Here is a 17,526-nt window from a genome sequence, read left to right on the forward strand (position 1 = left end):
TATAGGGAGAGTGGCATGATAGTAGTTTATTAATTAGGTTAAGGGCAAAATTATCATTTCACTTTAAATTGGGTTAGTGAGAATAAAAATTTGTTGCTGGGGTAAATGGGTTAAGTTTAACCAATTTTGGTGCTTTGGGTCAAGGACCCTAAAAAAAAAAAAAATTACCATACTAAGTACTCATTTATTGTTTTATATGTAAATCGTTCAAAAACTTGTAATGAAGATAGTAAATGTAGTAATTACTTTGATTACAACTATAATTATCACTAAATACGTCAAATGTGGTTGTTTGTTGTAAAATGTCTCATTGATGATATAATTTACAAAAGAAAGGACTCTAGTTATAAAAAGAACAGCTTGATTACAAGAATAAAGACTTGAAAAGTTTTAGGTCTAATATGATTATTTACCATATAAACAAAACATTTGTTGTAGTAGTGGTAAAATGATCCTTTTTTTTTTGTAAATAGAATTACATTTCAAGTAATTATCATAAAAACAACCATAATTGCAACGTTATACCTCAATTGTTGTAATTTATAGTAAAATGCATTGTCAAACGAGTAATTATCTCATGGATGATGAGATTTACACAAGAAAAGTATTAAATTACAAAATATAGAACTTTAATACACAAGTAAGGACTCGCATCTCATTTACAACATATACATAAAGTTTTACCACTTTGACAGCAATTCGTTGTCACATTATCTAAATTTTTTTTTTTATATGTAATTGGGAATCTTAAAAAAAAAAAAAAAAAAAAAGTAGATACAGGTTACCACTATTGAAATATTCCAGACTGTCAGATATATTCAACTTTTAATAGCGTTCTCTATCCCCACCCCAAAACGACATAAGTGTTTTGGAAGGTTTGCTGATATTGGGTATCTCTCTGACCTACACAAAGGTCATTCCCAATTTGGTTAAGTGTTCACCATGGGAAAAGACCGTGATATCTTGGAGGTCTACAGAATAGACCTTAGTCGCTATATCTTTGAACAATGCAGAGATCATTGCTCTTCACGAAGTAGTTCGTGAATGTATATGGATTGGATCCATAATTACGCATGTTCGAACAATTGTGGTTTGAAGTCTACCACAGATGAGCCTACAAGCATTTAGGATAATGCTGCTTGTTTTGAACAAATGAGGCAAGGCTACATCAAAAGCGACAACACCAAGCATAATCAGCAACAACAGTCTCTCCTCAAGATCAAAGTGAACTATGTTCGATCTGGGGACAGACGGACAGTGTGACAGACTTGCTCACTAAGTCATTGCCTAAATTCCACTTTCGAGAGACATGTTAGTAGCATCATTTGCGGAAGTTACCCGAACTCCCATGACCGTAGTCATCAGGGGGAGATGCAGACATCAGGGGGAGATGTCTACATGTATAGTCTCAAAACGTGAAGGGTGTGTTGTGCTCTTTTTCCCCTTCGACCGAGGTTATTTTTGTCCCACTGAGTTTTTGTTACTCGGCAAGGTTTTTAATGAGGCAACGAGAGAAGCACCACGTTTGGGCGACACAAGGGGGAGTGTTCAAGGAAATCCTAATTATGTGTCTGGCCCAAACTCTAGGTTACTTGACCTAGTAGTAATAAGGTTAAAATAGAAGGATCTAGATTCCTATTCAATGTACGATTACTTTCCTTGTATGATTGAGATTCTATGCATTGTAATCCTCTATATAAAGAGGCCCCTATTATCAATGAGAATACACAGAAAATTCCTCTCAATTTTAGTTTCTCTACAACAGTAAACATATTTTAGATGTTCCGTTAATGTTGGCAAATGCAGAAGGTAAGGAAGGAAAAGAAGTAATTGAGAGTGATTTAGAGAAGTAGCAACTCCGTTTGTATTGTCTAATTCTCGGTTACAATTCTAAGCAATAACTATTAATTATATAGCCGCATTATTTAACAATAAAATCAAGAGCCACTAATAGACCTACTGATAACATAACACTAGATCATAGGGCCTAAACTTATCTTCTGATATCCGAAATGATAATAAGGGAGCTACGAATTCTACAGTACGCCATGAGACTGGAAAAGTGGTCACACCGACCATGGAGACTCTAAAACAGACAAAGTGCCAACTCCGTTGGTAGAATAGCGTCGGCATACCAACGCGTTAATGATGTATGTGTGCTCAAATCAACTCCGTCTCCTGCTAAGTGAATACACGTGATAATTTCAGCAAAATTTTGGCATCACTCATCAGCGGTGTTTTGAGATTGAAGCACAACAAAAACGATCACAAAGGATTGGCAACAACTTATTACCAAGAAAATTCTGTCAAAATTAACTTTAATGGTTCTATTTTTCAAGATTCTGCTGCAAGAAGCTTTGTAATCAGAGACTCCTTTGGAAGACCTCTGTTTGCAGCCACTCGACAAGTTGGGAAGACTACAATACCGATTGCTAAAGATGTTGCCCTTTGCAATGGTCTGGAGTATGCAAAAGCAAAAGACTATAGGAGGATTGAGGTGGAGGAAGACTCAAAGCTTGTAATTGACGCAGTTAGAGGAATTATCACACCACCTTGGAGGCTTATCACACTCATCAAGGACGTAAAGAATCTTGCTACTTATTTCCATTCGATCTCCTTTAAACATGTTTTCAGAGAGATAAATTTCGTAGCTGATGTAGTAGCGAATTAGGTCACAATTTCTCTCACGATATTTCTTGGACCAATAGGTTGCTTTGGATGTCTCAAGGGCGTTGTTATTTGATAATGTAAACTCCGGTTGTCTCAGAAGCTTTAATATCTAATTAATTTTACTTTTCAGAAGAAAAAAAAAAAACTTATTACTGAGAAAACAAAAACAACAAATTTGCTTGGACCTCAGCTACTTAGTACACCTCCAATCTACTTTTTAAAATACTAGAAAAGCTAAGTAGACCTCCTTATTTTTACCAAAATGTCCTTGAACATCAGATAGTATCTTCGCGTTTATCGTAGGATGTCCAGGGTTTGGGTTCTTCGCGTTTAGCGTAGGATGTCCAAGGTTTGGGTTGAGAGATGGAGGATGGCAAGGCAGCCCCTAAGGAGGGACCTTGTGGTGAAGACGGCGGCGCTAGGATTTCAGGGTATCGAGTTGTTGCCGTGCTTGATTTTGTTCTCGGTTATGGCCGCTAATAAAACTCAGGGCTGGGTTGGCGACTCCTTTGATCGCTACAAGGAATACAGGTTTCCATCTATCTCCCAATTTTGAATTTCGAATTGGAATTTTGAATTTTAGCAATCGATTTCAATTAAGATTGGGTTCTTTTGAATACATGTTCTGGGTACCTTGAGTATGCAATGAACTTTATCTTGGTGTTACAATCAATATCCAGAGTTAGAATCTCTGCATTTCAGTCTCTCAATGGTGAGCTGAGCGCATCCTAATTCCTACAATTCGAGCCATATATGAGAAAACCAATAAATTAAATCAGGTTGCAAGTAAGGCCTAGCTATTGCGTCGGGAACCAGAGGTTGGGCACAAGTATTGATATCATTTTGTGTAATTTCTGAAATGAGAGCTGCATTAAGATACACAATGTTACAGCAAGAAGAGGTTTCCAGTGTATATGTTGAAATGCAATATGTTTTGTCAGGTGCATTTAACTTTTATATATTGTGATTGTGGTAGTCTGGCATGTGTTGTTCTCATGTTCCAATGACACATATTGATATGTATTATGTGTATATTCTTACATCTATAATTTGTTTTGATCAAAAAACAAAAATCCGATTAACTTTACGTTTTGGCTATATATGTATTTATGTTTTTCATATTTATATCATATCTGCCGGATTGCTTACGGGGTTGAGGTACTTTGATGACAACATCAATACTCAATAGGTTAGTGAAAGAGAGTATTGGCGTTGATAATTTGAAAATTCATCATATACTCACCTCCAAACCCTATGATTCCTGAGGCTCAGTCATGATAATTTGACTCTCCACTACTGCATCTTCACTTTCTTCCATAGGGTTTAACGTAGAATGTTTTTTTAGGGTTTTGAATTTGAATGTTATCTCATAGTTTAACGTTAAAGAAGATAGGCATTGATTTTAGGGTTCATTGATTTTAACGTGGAAGTAAGAAATTTTTTTTTTCTTTTTCTCTATTTATTTGTCCTTATTTGTCTTTTCATATAAGTTGACAAAGCCAAAGAAAAACTAAAAAAAGATGGAGGTCCAAAAAGCAGATTTGGAGGTCCAACTAGAATCTCCCTTTCTCCAAACACAAACATAAAAACAGAACGAAAAAAAGAAAAACCTAAATCCAAGCCTATGCCCAGGGCCAATCCTTAAAGCTGCTGATCACGGCTGATCGCTGACCCGTGACCCGACAATCCAGAAGCCTACCGCCGTGTGGCGCGTGCAGAATTACTGGGAAACCCTGAAGCAGGACAATTTCCACTACATTTCATATTCCCTGTTTGGATCTCTGGGTTTCTTTTTTCTTGGCACGTACGTTAGTTAATTAGTAATTACTGGGGAACGACAATTTCCACTACGTACATTTCCTATTCCCCCGTTTGGATTTAGGAATAGTTTCGATCCCGTCTCTATATATAAGAGGGCCAAAGGGGCGTGCATGAGGTGCAGTAGTGCTAGTATAAATCCACTGATCCATAAGTGAAATTGCAAGATGTCATCCACTGATCCACTCACTGTCTAGTACTACACTTCATGCACTTTGAGTTTATTTCTACCAATAAACAGAACACAAGGACAATTAAGGTTTAGACTCGCTCATCAGTAAATAGTGCATATATGTTGCTGAAGAACTGCATGGGTTGATGGAGACTTCAAAGAACATAGTTGGTGATGGTAAATACTTAAAATGGAGGCGAGGGTCGCTAATTGTTGTGGACTCCAGGGAAAATGAGATATAATATCTGTCCAAAAATTTCAAAGGACAAATGATCAGTGATTTGGGGTGGAAGAGGTTGATCCTGCATGCTCTCCTGCAGTCTCGAAATACAGTATAGACGTAAGTGAAGCACAAATTCATAGCCATTGTATACTCAAACATACATAATTAATCTCATAATATGTATACATAATCTATCTGTATGGTTCTCAATTCTCAGTGTAACATATCACATTTCTCAATTGCATAATGCAGAGGTAAGTAGCTCTTACATCCCTAGAAGTCCAGTTGCATGCACCAAATCTATATATGAGAGCTACCAGACTGCAAAAGGTGCATGCATGTACACATACCAAGCCTTATAAACAAGTACAGAATACAGATATGAGCTCAAGATTTACTTAGATCTAGCTACTCCAACTTGGAAGAAGACAAAATGTGGTGTTGGTATAGATTGGTAGGTAAGGAAGCGGACACAAGAAAAGCTGGATATCATTATATCATCTAATATATAGTTTAGGACAAGGAAGCTTTAAAATCATTGACAGCGCTCTCTGACTAGACAGTGTAGTACGTACTTGAGCAATATATATTATGTGTTGTAAACAATTAATGCAATTGCTAGCTGGGAGCTGAAAACTCCAAGAAGGTGATGAGTATGAATCTCATGTTTAATTAGATGGGAAAAGCATATGATCCAACATTCATCATCTATCTCATGCGTGAAAAGAGCTTCTTATTCTATATATTCATGAGTTAATCATGTGATTCATGTCAAGTGGTATTATAATACAAAATTACAAAAGCCAAGTTGAGGAACTTGCCATGAGTACCTTCGAGAGCTTCACAGAAAGTACATTTTTTATTGGAAATTATTCTGATTATAATACATTTATCAACACAAATCAATATGAGAATGTAAAATAAACAAAATAATTGAATATTCTTTAACCCTAAGGCCGAGGTTCGCCGTTTGTTGCAACATCAGTCTCGTCCGGCGGCGCCCGGGCGTCGGGGTGGCCTCCTGGCCTCACTACCGTCTTGGGATGTGCTGCCGGACGGGAGATCGATAGCTACTGCCCTTGGGACTCTGTCGGAGAGGTTTGTTCTTGGCTCTGTCAGTTTTGGTTTGGCTGGGTTGGAGGCGGCGGCGGTGGGCTGTGTCGTTACAGGCTGGTTGCCAATCCCCGTGAAGGTCTTCTTGGACCGACGACGCCGACGGGGTTTTCGATCCATGGCGGTGCGAGGCTATGAGGAACCGGATCAGGGACTGTGTTTGTTTGGTAATGATGCAGGTCGGCGATGTGCTCGAGGCGGTTTTGATCGCTGCCATGGTGGTGTGGATCGCGACGAGGCGTGTTGGCGGCCGGGATCAGACCAAACTAGGCCGGAAAGTGACGCATGCTGAGGGATGGGAGCAGATGGAGGACTGGGCCCAAACCGGGTTGATGGGCTGTGGGTGATCTTCTTGGCTGACTACCATATTGGGCTTCAGTTTGTTGGGCTCGGGTTTCTACCCTAGTCCAATAACTTCTAAATTTGGGCTAGGGTTTAGGCCTTTGGCCCAACCCTATGTTTTTAGCTTTTGTCTAATTACTCTATGTTCCCTGTTTTTTAGGACCCAAACGAGTGTTTGTTTAGGCTTGTCTATTTGCTATGTTTTTCCATAGCTTATAGGCTCGCTTTCTTGCGAGCGATAAGTTCAAATATAGTTGGTCTATCCTATGTATCACTGTGGCTCCTCCACGAAGTCTTGTCTGGCCATTGTTATGTGTCAGCGGATGGGTATGTAATGGCCTTCTTGGCATGCGCTATTATCAATGGAAGTATCCTTTATTCAAAAAAATCAATATGAGAATCGAATTCAAAAACGCATATAAATCAAGAATGATAAATCAAAGTTAAATATCCAAGCAAAAGTTAAGTATTAGGTTTTATTAATTATATGAGAATGAGACTTTCGTATACTATATTTTCTCATCAATTGAACTTGTCTCTGATCTAAGAATTTTTTTACAAGTAAATAATCGTATCATAAACACTTTTTCTCATTTTTTAAATATTTTATTCATCCAACCTATGAAATATATCTCAACTTCTGCTGTAATCAGACATATATTCGCATCAAAGCAAAGAAAACCATTCAATCACACCGTCTTATCTTATCTTCTGAATTGAATATGTATATATTCTCCATGCCAGTCCAACAAAAGTGAGAAGACGTAAAATATTATGCAAGAAAAGGCGTATGATCGATACCCTTATTTGGTTGGATTGCACTTCATCACATGCAGGAAGCTGACTTCTACCACAAAAGTCATCCAACCCCTTCTAAAATTGTTTCTATTGTATTAAGGATCGCTTTCATTTGTGCTTATTCTTTGATACCTATTCTCTAAACGATCCCGTTCCAATGGTCAGCTGCTGACCATGGAATTTTTGCTCAAAGCTGCTGACCATGGAATTTTTGCTCAATCACCGTTTGATTGAAATCGGACGGTTCACAGCTAAGTGATGAGAGAGGAGAAGAGAGTTGTGAACCGTCCGATTGAAATCGGACGGTGATTGAGCAAATGATCCCTGGTCAGTTGCTGACCAGGTGATCAGGACTGATTCTAAATGTACTTAACATATATAGCATCAATTGATACGTATACATACGCCCTTTGAATATGAGAATACCATAATTAGATTAAAAGGATGTTTCTTTTAGTTTCTTTCCAATTCAAAGCAAAGAGTATGTTTCTTTTAGTTTCTTTCCAATTCAAAGCAAAGAGTATGTTTCTTTCCAATTCGATGCCAAAATTTTCTTTTCATACATATACAAGTGTGAGATAAAAAAATCACGGGGTAAGAGAGTAATTTGCCTAAAAACAAACGTCTATAAATTTTGCTCGCATTCCCTCCCTTCGCTCTTCCTCCTCATCTCTCGGATCCTCACTCTGATCCCAATAACACCAATCCCCCACTCCCAAAACCCGGGTTGACCCGAAACACCAACCTCTCCTCGAAAATGGACCGACCCAGATTCGTAATCGAAGCCTCGAAGGCGGAGTCAACGGCCAAGCAGAACGGCCTCACCGTCGTCCAGCTCCTCCCGTCCTTCGTCGAGTCCGCCAAGGCCCTCGCCCGGGTCCCCATCTCCAAATTCCCCGTCGGAGCCGTCGGGTACGGGTCCTCGGGTCGGGTCTTCTACGGGGTCAACCTCGAGTTCCCGGGCCTCCCCCTCCACTACTCCGTCCACGCCGAGCAGTTCCTCGTCACCAATCTCTCGATCCAGTCGGAGCCCCGCCTCGAATACGTCGCCGTCTCCGCCGCCCCCTGCGGCCATTGCCGACAATTCTTTCAGGAAATCCGCCGCGCCCAGGACATCAAGATCCTCATCACCTCCGCCGAGGCCGGAGACGACACGTCGTGCGGCCAATTCAGCCCCCTCCGCCACCTCCTCCCCCACCGGTTCGGCCCCGAAGACCTCCTCGACGAGGACGTGCCTTTAGTCCTCGAGAAGCACAACAATGGCCTATCTTTTAGCAGCAACAAATCGCCAACTTTTAGCGACGATTTGATGAACCACGCGCTCGAGGCGGCGAATAGGTCCCACGCGCCGTACAGCCTGTGCCCGTCTGGGGTGGCGATTCTGGACGGTAAGGGGAAGATTTACAAAGGGTGGTATGTGGAATCGGCGGCGTATAATCCGAGCATGGGTCCGGTCCAGGCGGCTCTGGTGGATTACATTGTCGGCGGCGGCGGCGGGTATGAGGAAATAGTGGCGGCGGTTCTGGTGGAAAAGGAGGGTGCTTTGGTGAAGCAGGAGCAGGCTGCTAGGTTGCTGTTGCAGACCATTTCTCCTAAGGTCGAATTTCGGGTTTTGCATTGCAAGTGATGAGAAATGTAGTGTGTTTCGATTCGATTGTGGTTATTGAGAAAACACCAATGCATGAATGAATGGAATGGAAGATGATTTGTAGCTGTATGCTATGAGTTTAATCAGATTAATGTGTATGATATAAGAAAAGAAGCATGCTTTGGCTGCATTGTGCCATGCAATTTGATCCTCTTTGTTTTCTCTGTTTCTGTTGTCTCTGTTTGTGCTGTGTACAAATTACTCTAATCAACCCGTAAAACAAGAGTTCACACAGCAAGGTTGCTCCTGGAGCAATTTCGGCTAATCCATTGCAAGTTTCTTGATGAGAATGTGATCTATTTGATGTACTTGGTTCTCTGGGAAAACCTATTTGGTTGGTTTTGAGTTTCTGACATAACAGATTCGTGGTAAATAAATTAGCTTTTGCTTCTGCTCTAGCAATTCATGGTTAGTTTTGCCATGCTTTGCTAATCTGACCCTTTTTGCTGCTTTATGTTGCTGTCATGGCCTTGAGGCTGCCATGTAGTGGCTTCCAACTTTTTTCGAAAGCGCTTGTTTTTTTTCTGTTAGTACAGTCAGCCAAAACCAAAGCATCATTCCTCTATCTCATATATGGATGGTGTAGATATAAATAGCAGTATTCCAATTGTGTTGGCCCACAAACAATAGCAAATTGATTGGCTTATGTACTGAGGTGGACTTTCAACATAGGGAGCATACCCTATAAATTGTTGAATACAAAAAGTGTCACTTTTCATTAAGTTAATGAATCATCAGCAAGCAATTGTGGATTTTAGCCATTTGGAGTTAACAAAGAAGGGCAAGCTTGGCTTTTAAGAGTCGTGTAAGCAAGAAAGATCAGATCGAAGTTTTCCAAGTTGGCTCTGTATGGAATCGACGTATAGTTTTGGTCACTACAAATTAGCACCTTATCTTGATTCAATGCATGCTTGGGATATTATGTGAACTACAAACTGGTCTTTTCTTCGATTGGGTTGCTCTACATTGCCAGCAATGTATAGAGATAGTGACTGAAACCAGCAATGTATAGAGATAGTGACTGAAACCTGCAAAGTGGAGTTTTCAAGCTCTACTACAAGTCTATAACCCTAATTTCTGTTACCTAGAAATTTAGCTTAGAAAATGATGACAAACCCTTGGGATAGTTTGGAACCATGTTTGGAATCAAATTAGTTTAGATGCCAAAATTGCAGGTTGCAGTCTTGCGGATAGAGTTTTTAACAAAATATTACAAGGTGTAGCAAGCTGAGCATCCAATTCTAGTATCTGATCCTTCCGAGGCTAGCAATGGGTTGAAATGTTGGTACATGTTGAATCCACAGGAAAAGAATCTGAAAACATAAACCGAAAATTTACATCTCAAACTATAATCTAACTAGTCCTAAGATCATGCACAAATCAAGCTGAAAATGCAATTTAGCGCAACCTGCAGTCACTCTCATCATACAACTATATATGACATATTGCTTATGTTTCTTCTTAAGAATCGGAAATATTGACTGAAAGATTTACAGCTCAATCTATACTCTAACAAGTAGTCCTAAAATCATTTACACAATCTAGCTGATGAACTGATGAAGCAACTTAATTATCAAAACCAGTCAGTCATATTGCCATGTTGCTTATGTCTTGTCTTTCTCTTTGCACTAGTCTTTGTCATCTTTTTTGTACTTCTCTGCGAAAATGAACATTCTTATCAAACTCATTAGTCCCTGTCTTATGTATTCTAAGAAAAGTTGAGCTGCCCGAGGATATTTAATCACTCTGCTAGTTTCTTTGCACCTTCATCTCCAATTGCATTAGATCAATTATATACAAATTTACAGATCTGAGACTCATTCACCGTCCTTTGTATTACACACGTCACCAAACCCAGAATTTACCATCAATTTACAAACGTCTAAAGTAAAGAAAAAGAAAAAGAACCACGGAAATTTTGGAAACATGACAAATCCACTATTGGGACAGAGAATAAGAAGAAGAGGCAGCATTTTTTAGAGGGACTTTTAGAACAGGGCCACCACCTGATGCAAGCCCTTCTTCATCATCCACAGTCAAGACATCCTCTGGCTCCCTTAAGGCTCCATGAACCAAAACAAAAGCAAGGCCAATAGAGAGTGCCATTATAATGTTATATTTCACATTGGTAAGGAAAAGTATCAGGGCTGTGACCAAGAACAAAGCTGCCATTAGGAATCGTTGATCGATTTCATAGCCTACAACCACCAAGGGTTTGTCGTGTAAATAATATAGAAACAACCATGCAGCCATCGTGACGATGAAGATCATCAATGAGATGGGGTGCCATAGAAGGCTTATGAAGAGAATGGTCAATATGATAATGGCGTAGTTCATGCGGAAGAAGGCTACGTTTGTCCTGATTCTTTGGATTGATTGGTTGAAGGAGGAGGGAGGTTTGAGATCTTGGAGCTGAATCATCTCCAGCCATGGTCTTTGTATGCCAAGGCATAATTCAATCTGTCCTTTTGCTTGTGAAACGATATCTAGGTTCGAGGATGGCAAACGTTCTGTCGGGATGGTTCCGTAGGTCGTCATCGTCTGGAACGGTGACAGAGACGGAGAGAAGGATGATCATGCAGAACATGGAGCTTGGATTTCTAATTTAGGGGGAAGGATTGTGAAATGTAATTTGGTCGCACCAGTTTCTGGTAGATGGTTTGTAACAGAAGAGACGATATGTCAGTACGTGTTAGGTGAATGTTCCTTCAAGTTATTTTTGACTGGAGTTTCAAAAGATAAAAGACTTAAAATAGATCAAGTTGGGATAATTACCAGAAGTACCAAACAGTACACCAATCATATTGTTTTTCTCATTTTCTTTCTTCTTGGCACAATAAGCCCTTGACATTCAATAACAGAAGATTGCAAATGATAGTAGAAACTCTTGGACAATTTCTCAAACTTGTCTATGGGGGTGGGAGAGCGGCCGGAACCTCTCCTCTCTCTACCTTCCAAGGTCCTCCATAAAACTTGGGCTTCATAAGTGGGACTGCATGGCCAGGATGATCTTCCCAGTATTTTTCCTGCAGAATAACAAAAGTTATGTTTTATCTGCATAGACATTTGAATAAGAGAAAGATATGCAAAGCTACACAGTACAATTTTCCTTATAAGAGTTGGAATCTACGCTTTGATGAAAACTATGAGAAGGGCAAAACATTTGCAAGGTTATGAACATCTTACTGCAGACCATTATAAATGAGCTTACAAGTTTGCAGCATACAATAAGCTGACATATAGCCAAATTGAGACTTTCAATTCTTCACCAATCACTCAATAGATTCAAATTAAAAGAAACGCCAACCATGGTTGATCAAAACCATAAAACACATCTCCCAACCCTGCTCCCCAATTCTCCTCGATTAATTTCAGATATCAAAGCATTTTCATTTCTATTCAGATTGCAGCTCTATAACCAAAGCACAGATGCAAACAACAAAACCTAATCGACAATGAACTGGATTGGACCTATTTGATCCAATCGACAAAGTGTTTGAAACACTAACAGGTCCAACACTACTCACAATTTATACCTTCAAGCTGATTCAACAAGTTCACAGCACACTAGAGATTGTAAGATTTTGCTTTACTTGTTCATATAACCAACTTTACCTAATCAAACAGGTTCAATTTGGAAAAAGGGCAAAGCAAAGAACCCAACTTTCTCTTCCTCAACACTAAACCAAATAAACCCAGAAAAATGAAAACAGTATGAATTACACACAGTAACAAAGTGGGATTACCTTGTAGAGCTGTTCAGTGATGGCAGAGGCGACGACTCCAGTGTAGAAAGCGGCGACGTAGATAGTGACGAGAGGCGTAAACGATTTGGGCCTGGTGTAGGGCTCCACCATGTTCCAAAGAATCATTCTTTCCCATTTTGTGTACACATAGTCTGCGTATTTCCTCCACATATAACTCGCCATTTCAACTGGGTTTAATCGCTGAGCTCCAATTGGGGATTTGGGTAGTTGCAGAAGAAAGGGGTATGCAATTTAGGGTTTTCGTTTCTTCTGCTGAGTTTTGTCTGCGAACAAGGATTTGAGACAGAATCGACCAAAACGGTAGAGTGAAGAAGAAAGGGAAGAGATCCACATATACTAGAAGGTTTTACTGGTTTACTTTTACAGTTTTGCCAAATAGTATAAAGGTGTCTTTTAGAGTTTTGGGGTTGCAAATGGTTTAGGACTAGAAATTATACCCGCGCTTTGCTGCGGAATTGTGTTTGTAAATAAATGCTAACGATAAAAATAAATAATAACGATAAAATACAAAAGAAAAATTATTGCATTTTATTGAAAGAGTGAAATTTTTTTTTTATAGAAAAAGGTTAACCTGACAAAGTTGATTGAAAAAAAATGGTTTAGCTACTGGAATTGGTTCAGCAATGCTATTGTAGAACAGGTTTAGCTGCTTTAGTTGTAGCTTTACAAAAGGTTTACTTCTAAGCCAGCATAGCAAAAGTTGTTACTGGAGTAGGTGTAAAAAAGTGGTTGCTCCAATTGTAGTTGTGAAATGCTAGTTACATGCAAAAGGAACAGCATGTCTAAGATATAGCACTAAGCAAGAGGAAAGTGATAATGGTAAGTACAAAACATGTTGGAGTCGGTTTAAAGATCATATTATCGCAATTGGAGAACTCATCTAAAGAAGTACTATTAAACTAAAACCAACATGGCAATATGACTTGGTAGGCTTGAATTTAATATGAAAAGGCTATGTTGCTGGTATAAGTGAACTGCGAAAAAAATATGCAAGGTTTTTTGTATGAAAAAAGTCCCCTCATGGATATCTGTGTAATAATATCAAAAGAAATGGTACTCTAATAATTTACATAAGTTAATGACATCAATTACAATGTAAAACCATTAACTCCAAAATATCAAACCTGGAATTGACACAAACAACACAAATAGATGCAAAATTCTCAAATGTGTTTCTGAATGTGTGTGAGATAGAAAGGGCACAAACCTCAATCATGGGATTATTATTAGGAATGTTGCAAGCGAGGATTATGTTTAGTCTAGTCCTCGACACTGCAAAGAAAAGAACTCGCAATGTTAGGCCCTTGTAGCAGGGATAAAAAAACTACAAAATCAAACCCAACTTTATCTTAAGAAAATTATAAGATAGAATCGGAAAACAAAAATTGGAAATCAAATAATCACCTTATAGAAAATGGATGCTTATCGGGTTGAGTATGACTATGATTTGAAGCTAATTGTGGTTGTGGCAGCAGATGTTCCAAATCCCTAGGTGGGTATTTCAGCTGAGATAGCATAGCAGGAAGATTGTAATGGAAGATTGTAAAATGAAAATGGGGGTAAAAACCTATTAGAATGAAAGCTCGTATTCTAAGCTGGTTAGAGACAAAATTACTGTCATTATGAGTATGCGAACAAAACAGTAATGAATTATGACGTGAATAGAAGAATGCTTCCAGTCTAACATTCAAAACTAATGGGTTTAGGGTTTAGGGATAACATTCAAGAACAGAGGAACTTTACTACTTCAAACCGAGAAAAAGAAGACCACAAATGAAAAATAAGTATATCAGTGGCATGGCTCTAGTTTGTAGGATGTCTATACGATTTCATGTTTCTAATATTAGTGGCACACTCAAAACCTACCACTAAAATATTACAATCAAATCACTAACATATTATATCCCTCCAAAACAAAGAAAACTAAACTTGAAAGAACAATTCAAATATACACTTTATACATCCTAAACCTAAACCTTGAAAGGCTCTACACTTGATTAAGCTGACATTTCTATAAATTGTTCTCTTCCTCCCCAAATCAAAACCGAACAATACCTCAATAAGTTCTTTAGAGCTACAGAATCAATGAAGACTATAACTTTACCACAAAAACTAACCAAAAATCAACCAGGCCAATCGGTCACTAAAATCTGAAACTCTGACACAAACAAAACTCCTAAAAAATTAAAACCCCAATCAGTTCAAAACCAAACCCATAAAAAAAGACGCACAAACCCAAATCAATTCATCCTTTTATCGTTCAAAATTCAAACTAATAAAACTCAACCATTACCTTGTTCAATTATGCAAAGATCTCTCTATCTCTGCAGCGAAGCCTCTGCGCCAATCTCTCTGGATACAAAACAAAACGAAACAAACCCGATCCAAATCTTGCTATGGACCTCTACTTCGCTCTCAGTGCTTCTCTCTCTCAATCTCTCTATACTGCAAGAAACCGGATCTCTTCCAAAACAAACCCAGACCTCTATTATTTTCTCGCTCGAAGCCTCCATCGGCCTTATCCGTAAATCAATGGCAAAACTGTAGTTGAGGCAAGCAGCAAGGGCAAAATCGTCACTCCATTTCGAGGCCAAGATGAACAGTGTACAGTGCCAACCCAGCTTTAGTATATTAAGAAAGAAGACCTTGTTCAAACTCAAACTCAAATATTTGTTTGTTTAAATCTTTCTTAATTGGTATATCACGACTCATCCAACATGTTGATATTCATTTTAAATCACGTGTATTGATGTTGATCCTCAAAACAGTTTCTATCACGTGTATTCACTAGCCGACCACGCAAAGATAACTGGTGCTCACTTTTCTTTCTTGGGTCAGTTGGTATGCCGGTGCTGGCTCGAACCATGCTGTGACCCGTTTGCTGGATTTTGGTCATTTGTAGCCTTACTGGTGTTCCGGAGTGTTTAACTCCATTTTTTGTTTTTAGAATTTGGAAGGTATGTTCATATCAGATCAGATGATCGGACTTGAGTTAGAAGTAGGTTGTACTACATTGCATCCCTGCTTGTAAATTTCATTCTGTTTGGATGATGATTAGATCAAAAAAAAAAAAAAACATCATTTTAAATCTTACGTACTGAATAACATAGACAACACGGCAACAAAAAACAAAGATGTAGCCAATAATCACTGATAAAAATTACTTCTTAACAATAGATAGAAGCGTGAATAACTTCTTTAACACTCCTCCTCAATCTTATGTACCCTAAATCTTACATGTTGATATGAGTCGTGCTGAATATTTTTAATAGAAAATTACATATAAGTAACTGACCAAATTTACAAAAACAGAAAACCCATCTTGTATAAGATTTATACAAATAAGGACACAAAGCCCAAGCCCAAAGAGAATGGAGTAGACCTAATCTCTGAGATTTCATGCGTAATTACGAATCAATACAATTTTTCATTAAAATTACTGCAATGCCATTATCAAAAGATTATGATTTTTTTCTCTCAACTCCCTCCGTTCAGACCCAAACTTTTCTCTTCTCTCATCAGCTCCCTCTAGCAACTCAAGACCTCGACTCGTCAACGTCGCCTCGTCCGACTCAGGACACTGCCGCAGCTCCGGTGCCGATCGTCGATCTCAAGTCAGATGTCGGCGAGTCCAACCCGCAGCTCCGATGCCGGTGGTCGATCTCACGTTCTCTCCACCTCCAGCTACTCCTCCTCCTCCTCCTCTTAACTCCGCCGATCCCGAGGCCCCAATCTCCTTCGATCCTTCAATCCTTCTTCTTATTCGGAGGTTCGTCTTTGCTCTCAGCTTCGCATCCATTTCTAATTCCATAGTCTCTGCTATAGCTTTCTCACATTTTGTCGGAAAAATCAAATGCTGGAATGAGGAAGATTTTGACTTCTGATACTGTTGGATTGATGCTTCTCACTTGCGTCGACTGTTTTTTCAATTTTGTGTTGCATTTTGTGTTGGATCTAATTGGGAATCGAGTGGTTGATTAGCTGTTATTTCCTCATTTGATTAGTACCAATGAAATTGATCACGAAACTAGGGTACTTGTGGTAGCAGTAGCATGCTTAATGTGGAGGTTCAATGAGGCACTTCTTTTCAATCTCTTGATAAACTAAAATTTTCGTTAAATATATTTTGGTTTGGATAAATTTTTTTTTTTTTTTGGAAGAGTAGTTTGAATAATTTGGATGTTATTAAGTTGGTTTAAGTACTGGTAGCAGTAGCATGCTTATGAAATGTTGTGGATGTTGTTATGGTTATCAAAGGCTATGATATGGGTTCTGCATTACAGACTTCTTTTACAGAACTAGGGTACTGGTCGTAGAAGTAGCATGCGTAATGTGCTAGGTCAAAAAAAGTTGAAGCCATGATAATCGTACCTGAACTGGCATTTCTTTTGTATAGAATGCTTTTTAGAATGAGATGAAGTCAAAAAGCAAAGAAAGAAAGGTATTGATAATGCTATCTTGGATTAGGCACTGAATTTATGGTGGTAGCAGTATCATGCTTAATGTGGAGGTTTGGTAGGATGCTACATATAATTTCGCCAAATTGTACGAGTGATAACTCTTATGCTCTATGCACATTACAGACTTCTTTTACAGAACTAGGGTACTGGTGGTAGCAGTAGCAGTACTATGTGTGCAGTTTTCAACTTACATACTATTGTTATGTGCTACTGTTCAACTTACATACTATTGTTATGTGCTACTGTGTTATTCTTGTATTTGTGCTACTGTGCTACTGTGTTATTGTTGTATTTGTTATGTGCTACTGTGCTATTGTGTTATTGTTGTTATGTGCTACTGTGTTCAATTGAAGTTTCTTTCTGCAGTTTATTGTTGTTATGTGCTACTGTGTTATTCTTGTATTTGTGCTGTTGTGTTATTGTTGTATTTGTTATGTGCTACTATGTTATTGTTGTTATGTGCTACTGTGTTCAATTGAAGTTTCTTTATGCAGTTTATTGTTGTTATGTGCTAC

General features: G+C 38.7%; 3 protein-coding genes across 6 annotated transcripts; 1 reads left to right on the forward strand and 2 right to left on the reverse strand.

Annotated features, from left to right (window-relative positions):
* The first annotated feature begins 7,785 nt into the window (after nucleotides 1-7,785).
* Nucleotides 7,786-8,937, forward strand: LOC133712968 (cytidine deaminase 1-like). The gene has a single exon (XM_062139084.1). The coding sequence runs from the start codon at nucleotides 7,894-7,896 to the stop codon at nucleotides 8,761-8,763; it is 870 nt and encodes a 289-aa protein (XP_061995068.1). The 5' UTR covers nucleotides 7,786-7,893; the 3' UTR covers nucleotides 8,764-8,937.
* Nucleotides 8,938-10,574: 1,637 nt separating this feature from the next.
* On the reverse strand, nucleotides 10,575-11,700 carry LOC133712978 (PRA1 family protein F3). Its single transcript, XM_062139092.1, has 2 exons — nucleotides 11,560-11,700; nucleotides 10,575-11,432 (listed from the first exon to the last, which is right to left on the reverse strand). Exon 2 carries the CDS (start codon nucleotides 11,320-11,322, stop codon nucleotides 10,723-10,725), a length of 600 nt encoding a protein of 199 aa, XP_061995076.1. The 5' UTR covers nucleotides 11,323-11,432; nucleotides 11,560-11,700; the 3' UTR covers nucleotides 10,575-10,722.
* Nucleotides 11,526-15,060, reverse strand: LOC133712985 (uncharacterized protein At4g29660). Of its 4 annotated transcripts, XM_062139105.1 has the most exons (5): nucleotides 14,845-15,060; nucleotides 13,956-14,056; nucleotides 13,759-13,823; nucleotides 12,531-12,814; nucleotides 11,526-11,810 (listed from the first exon to the last, which is right to left on the reverse strand). In XM_062139105.1, the coding sequence occupies exons 4-5, from the start codon at nucleotides 12,711-12,713 to the stop codon at nucleotides 11,694-11,696; spliced, it is 300 nt and encodes a 99-aa protein (XP_061995089.1). In that variant the 5' UTR covers nucleotides 12,714-12,814; nucleotides 13,759-13,823; nucleotides 13,956-14,056; nucleotides 14,845-15,060; the 3' UTR covers nucleotides 11,526-11,693. The 4 variants fall into 4 exon arrangements, with proteins under 4 accessions (XP_061995089.1, XP_061995097.1, XP_061995106.1 ...); XM_062139113.1 differs by lacking the exon at nucleotides 13,956-14,056; XM_062139122.1 differs by lacking the exon at nucleotides 13,759-13,823.
* Nucleotides 15,061-17,526: the final 2,466 nt, after the last annotated feature.

The sequence above is a fragment of the Rosa rugosa genome, chromosome 1 (genome assembly GCF_958449725.1).
Source record: "Rosa rugosa chromosome 1, drRosRugo1.1, whole genome shotgun sequence".
Taxonomy (NCBI): domain Eukaryota; kingdom Viridiplantae; phylum Streptophyta; class Magnoliopsida; order Rosales; family Rosaceae; genus Rosa; species Rosa rugosa.

Excerpts from the sequence above, each read along its gene's own strand:
- LOC133712978 (XM_062139092.1), bottom strand. The coding sequence starts at position 11,322 with ATGACGACCTACGGAACCATCCCGACAGAACGTTTGCCATCCTCGAAC.
- LOC133712985 (XM_062139113.1), bottom strand. The coding sequence starts at position 12,713 with ATGGCGAGTTATATGTGGAGGAAATACGCAGACTATGTGTACACAAAA. Across the intron at positions 11,811-12,530 it reads TCACTGAACAGCTCTACAAG|GAAAAATACTGGGAAGATCA; the intron begins GTAATCCCACTT and ends GTTATTCTGCAG.
- LOC133712968 (XM_062139084.1), top strand. The coding sequence starts at position 7,894 with ATGGACCGACCCAGATTCGTAATCGAAGCCTCGAAGGCGGAGTCAACG.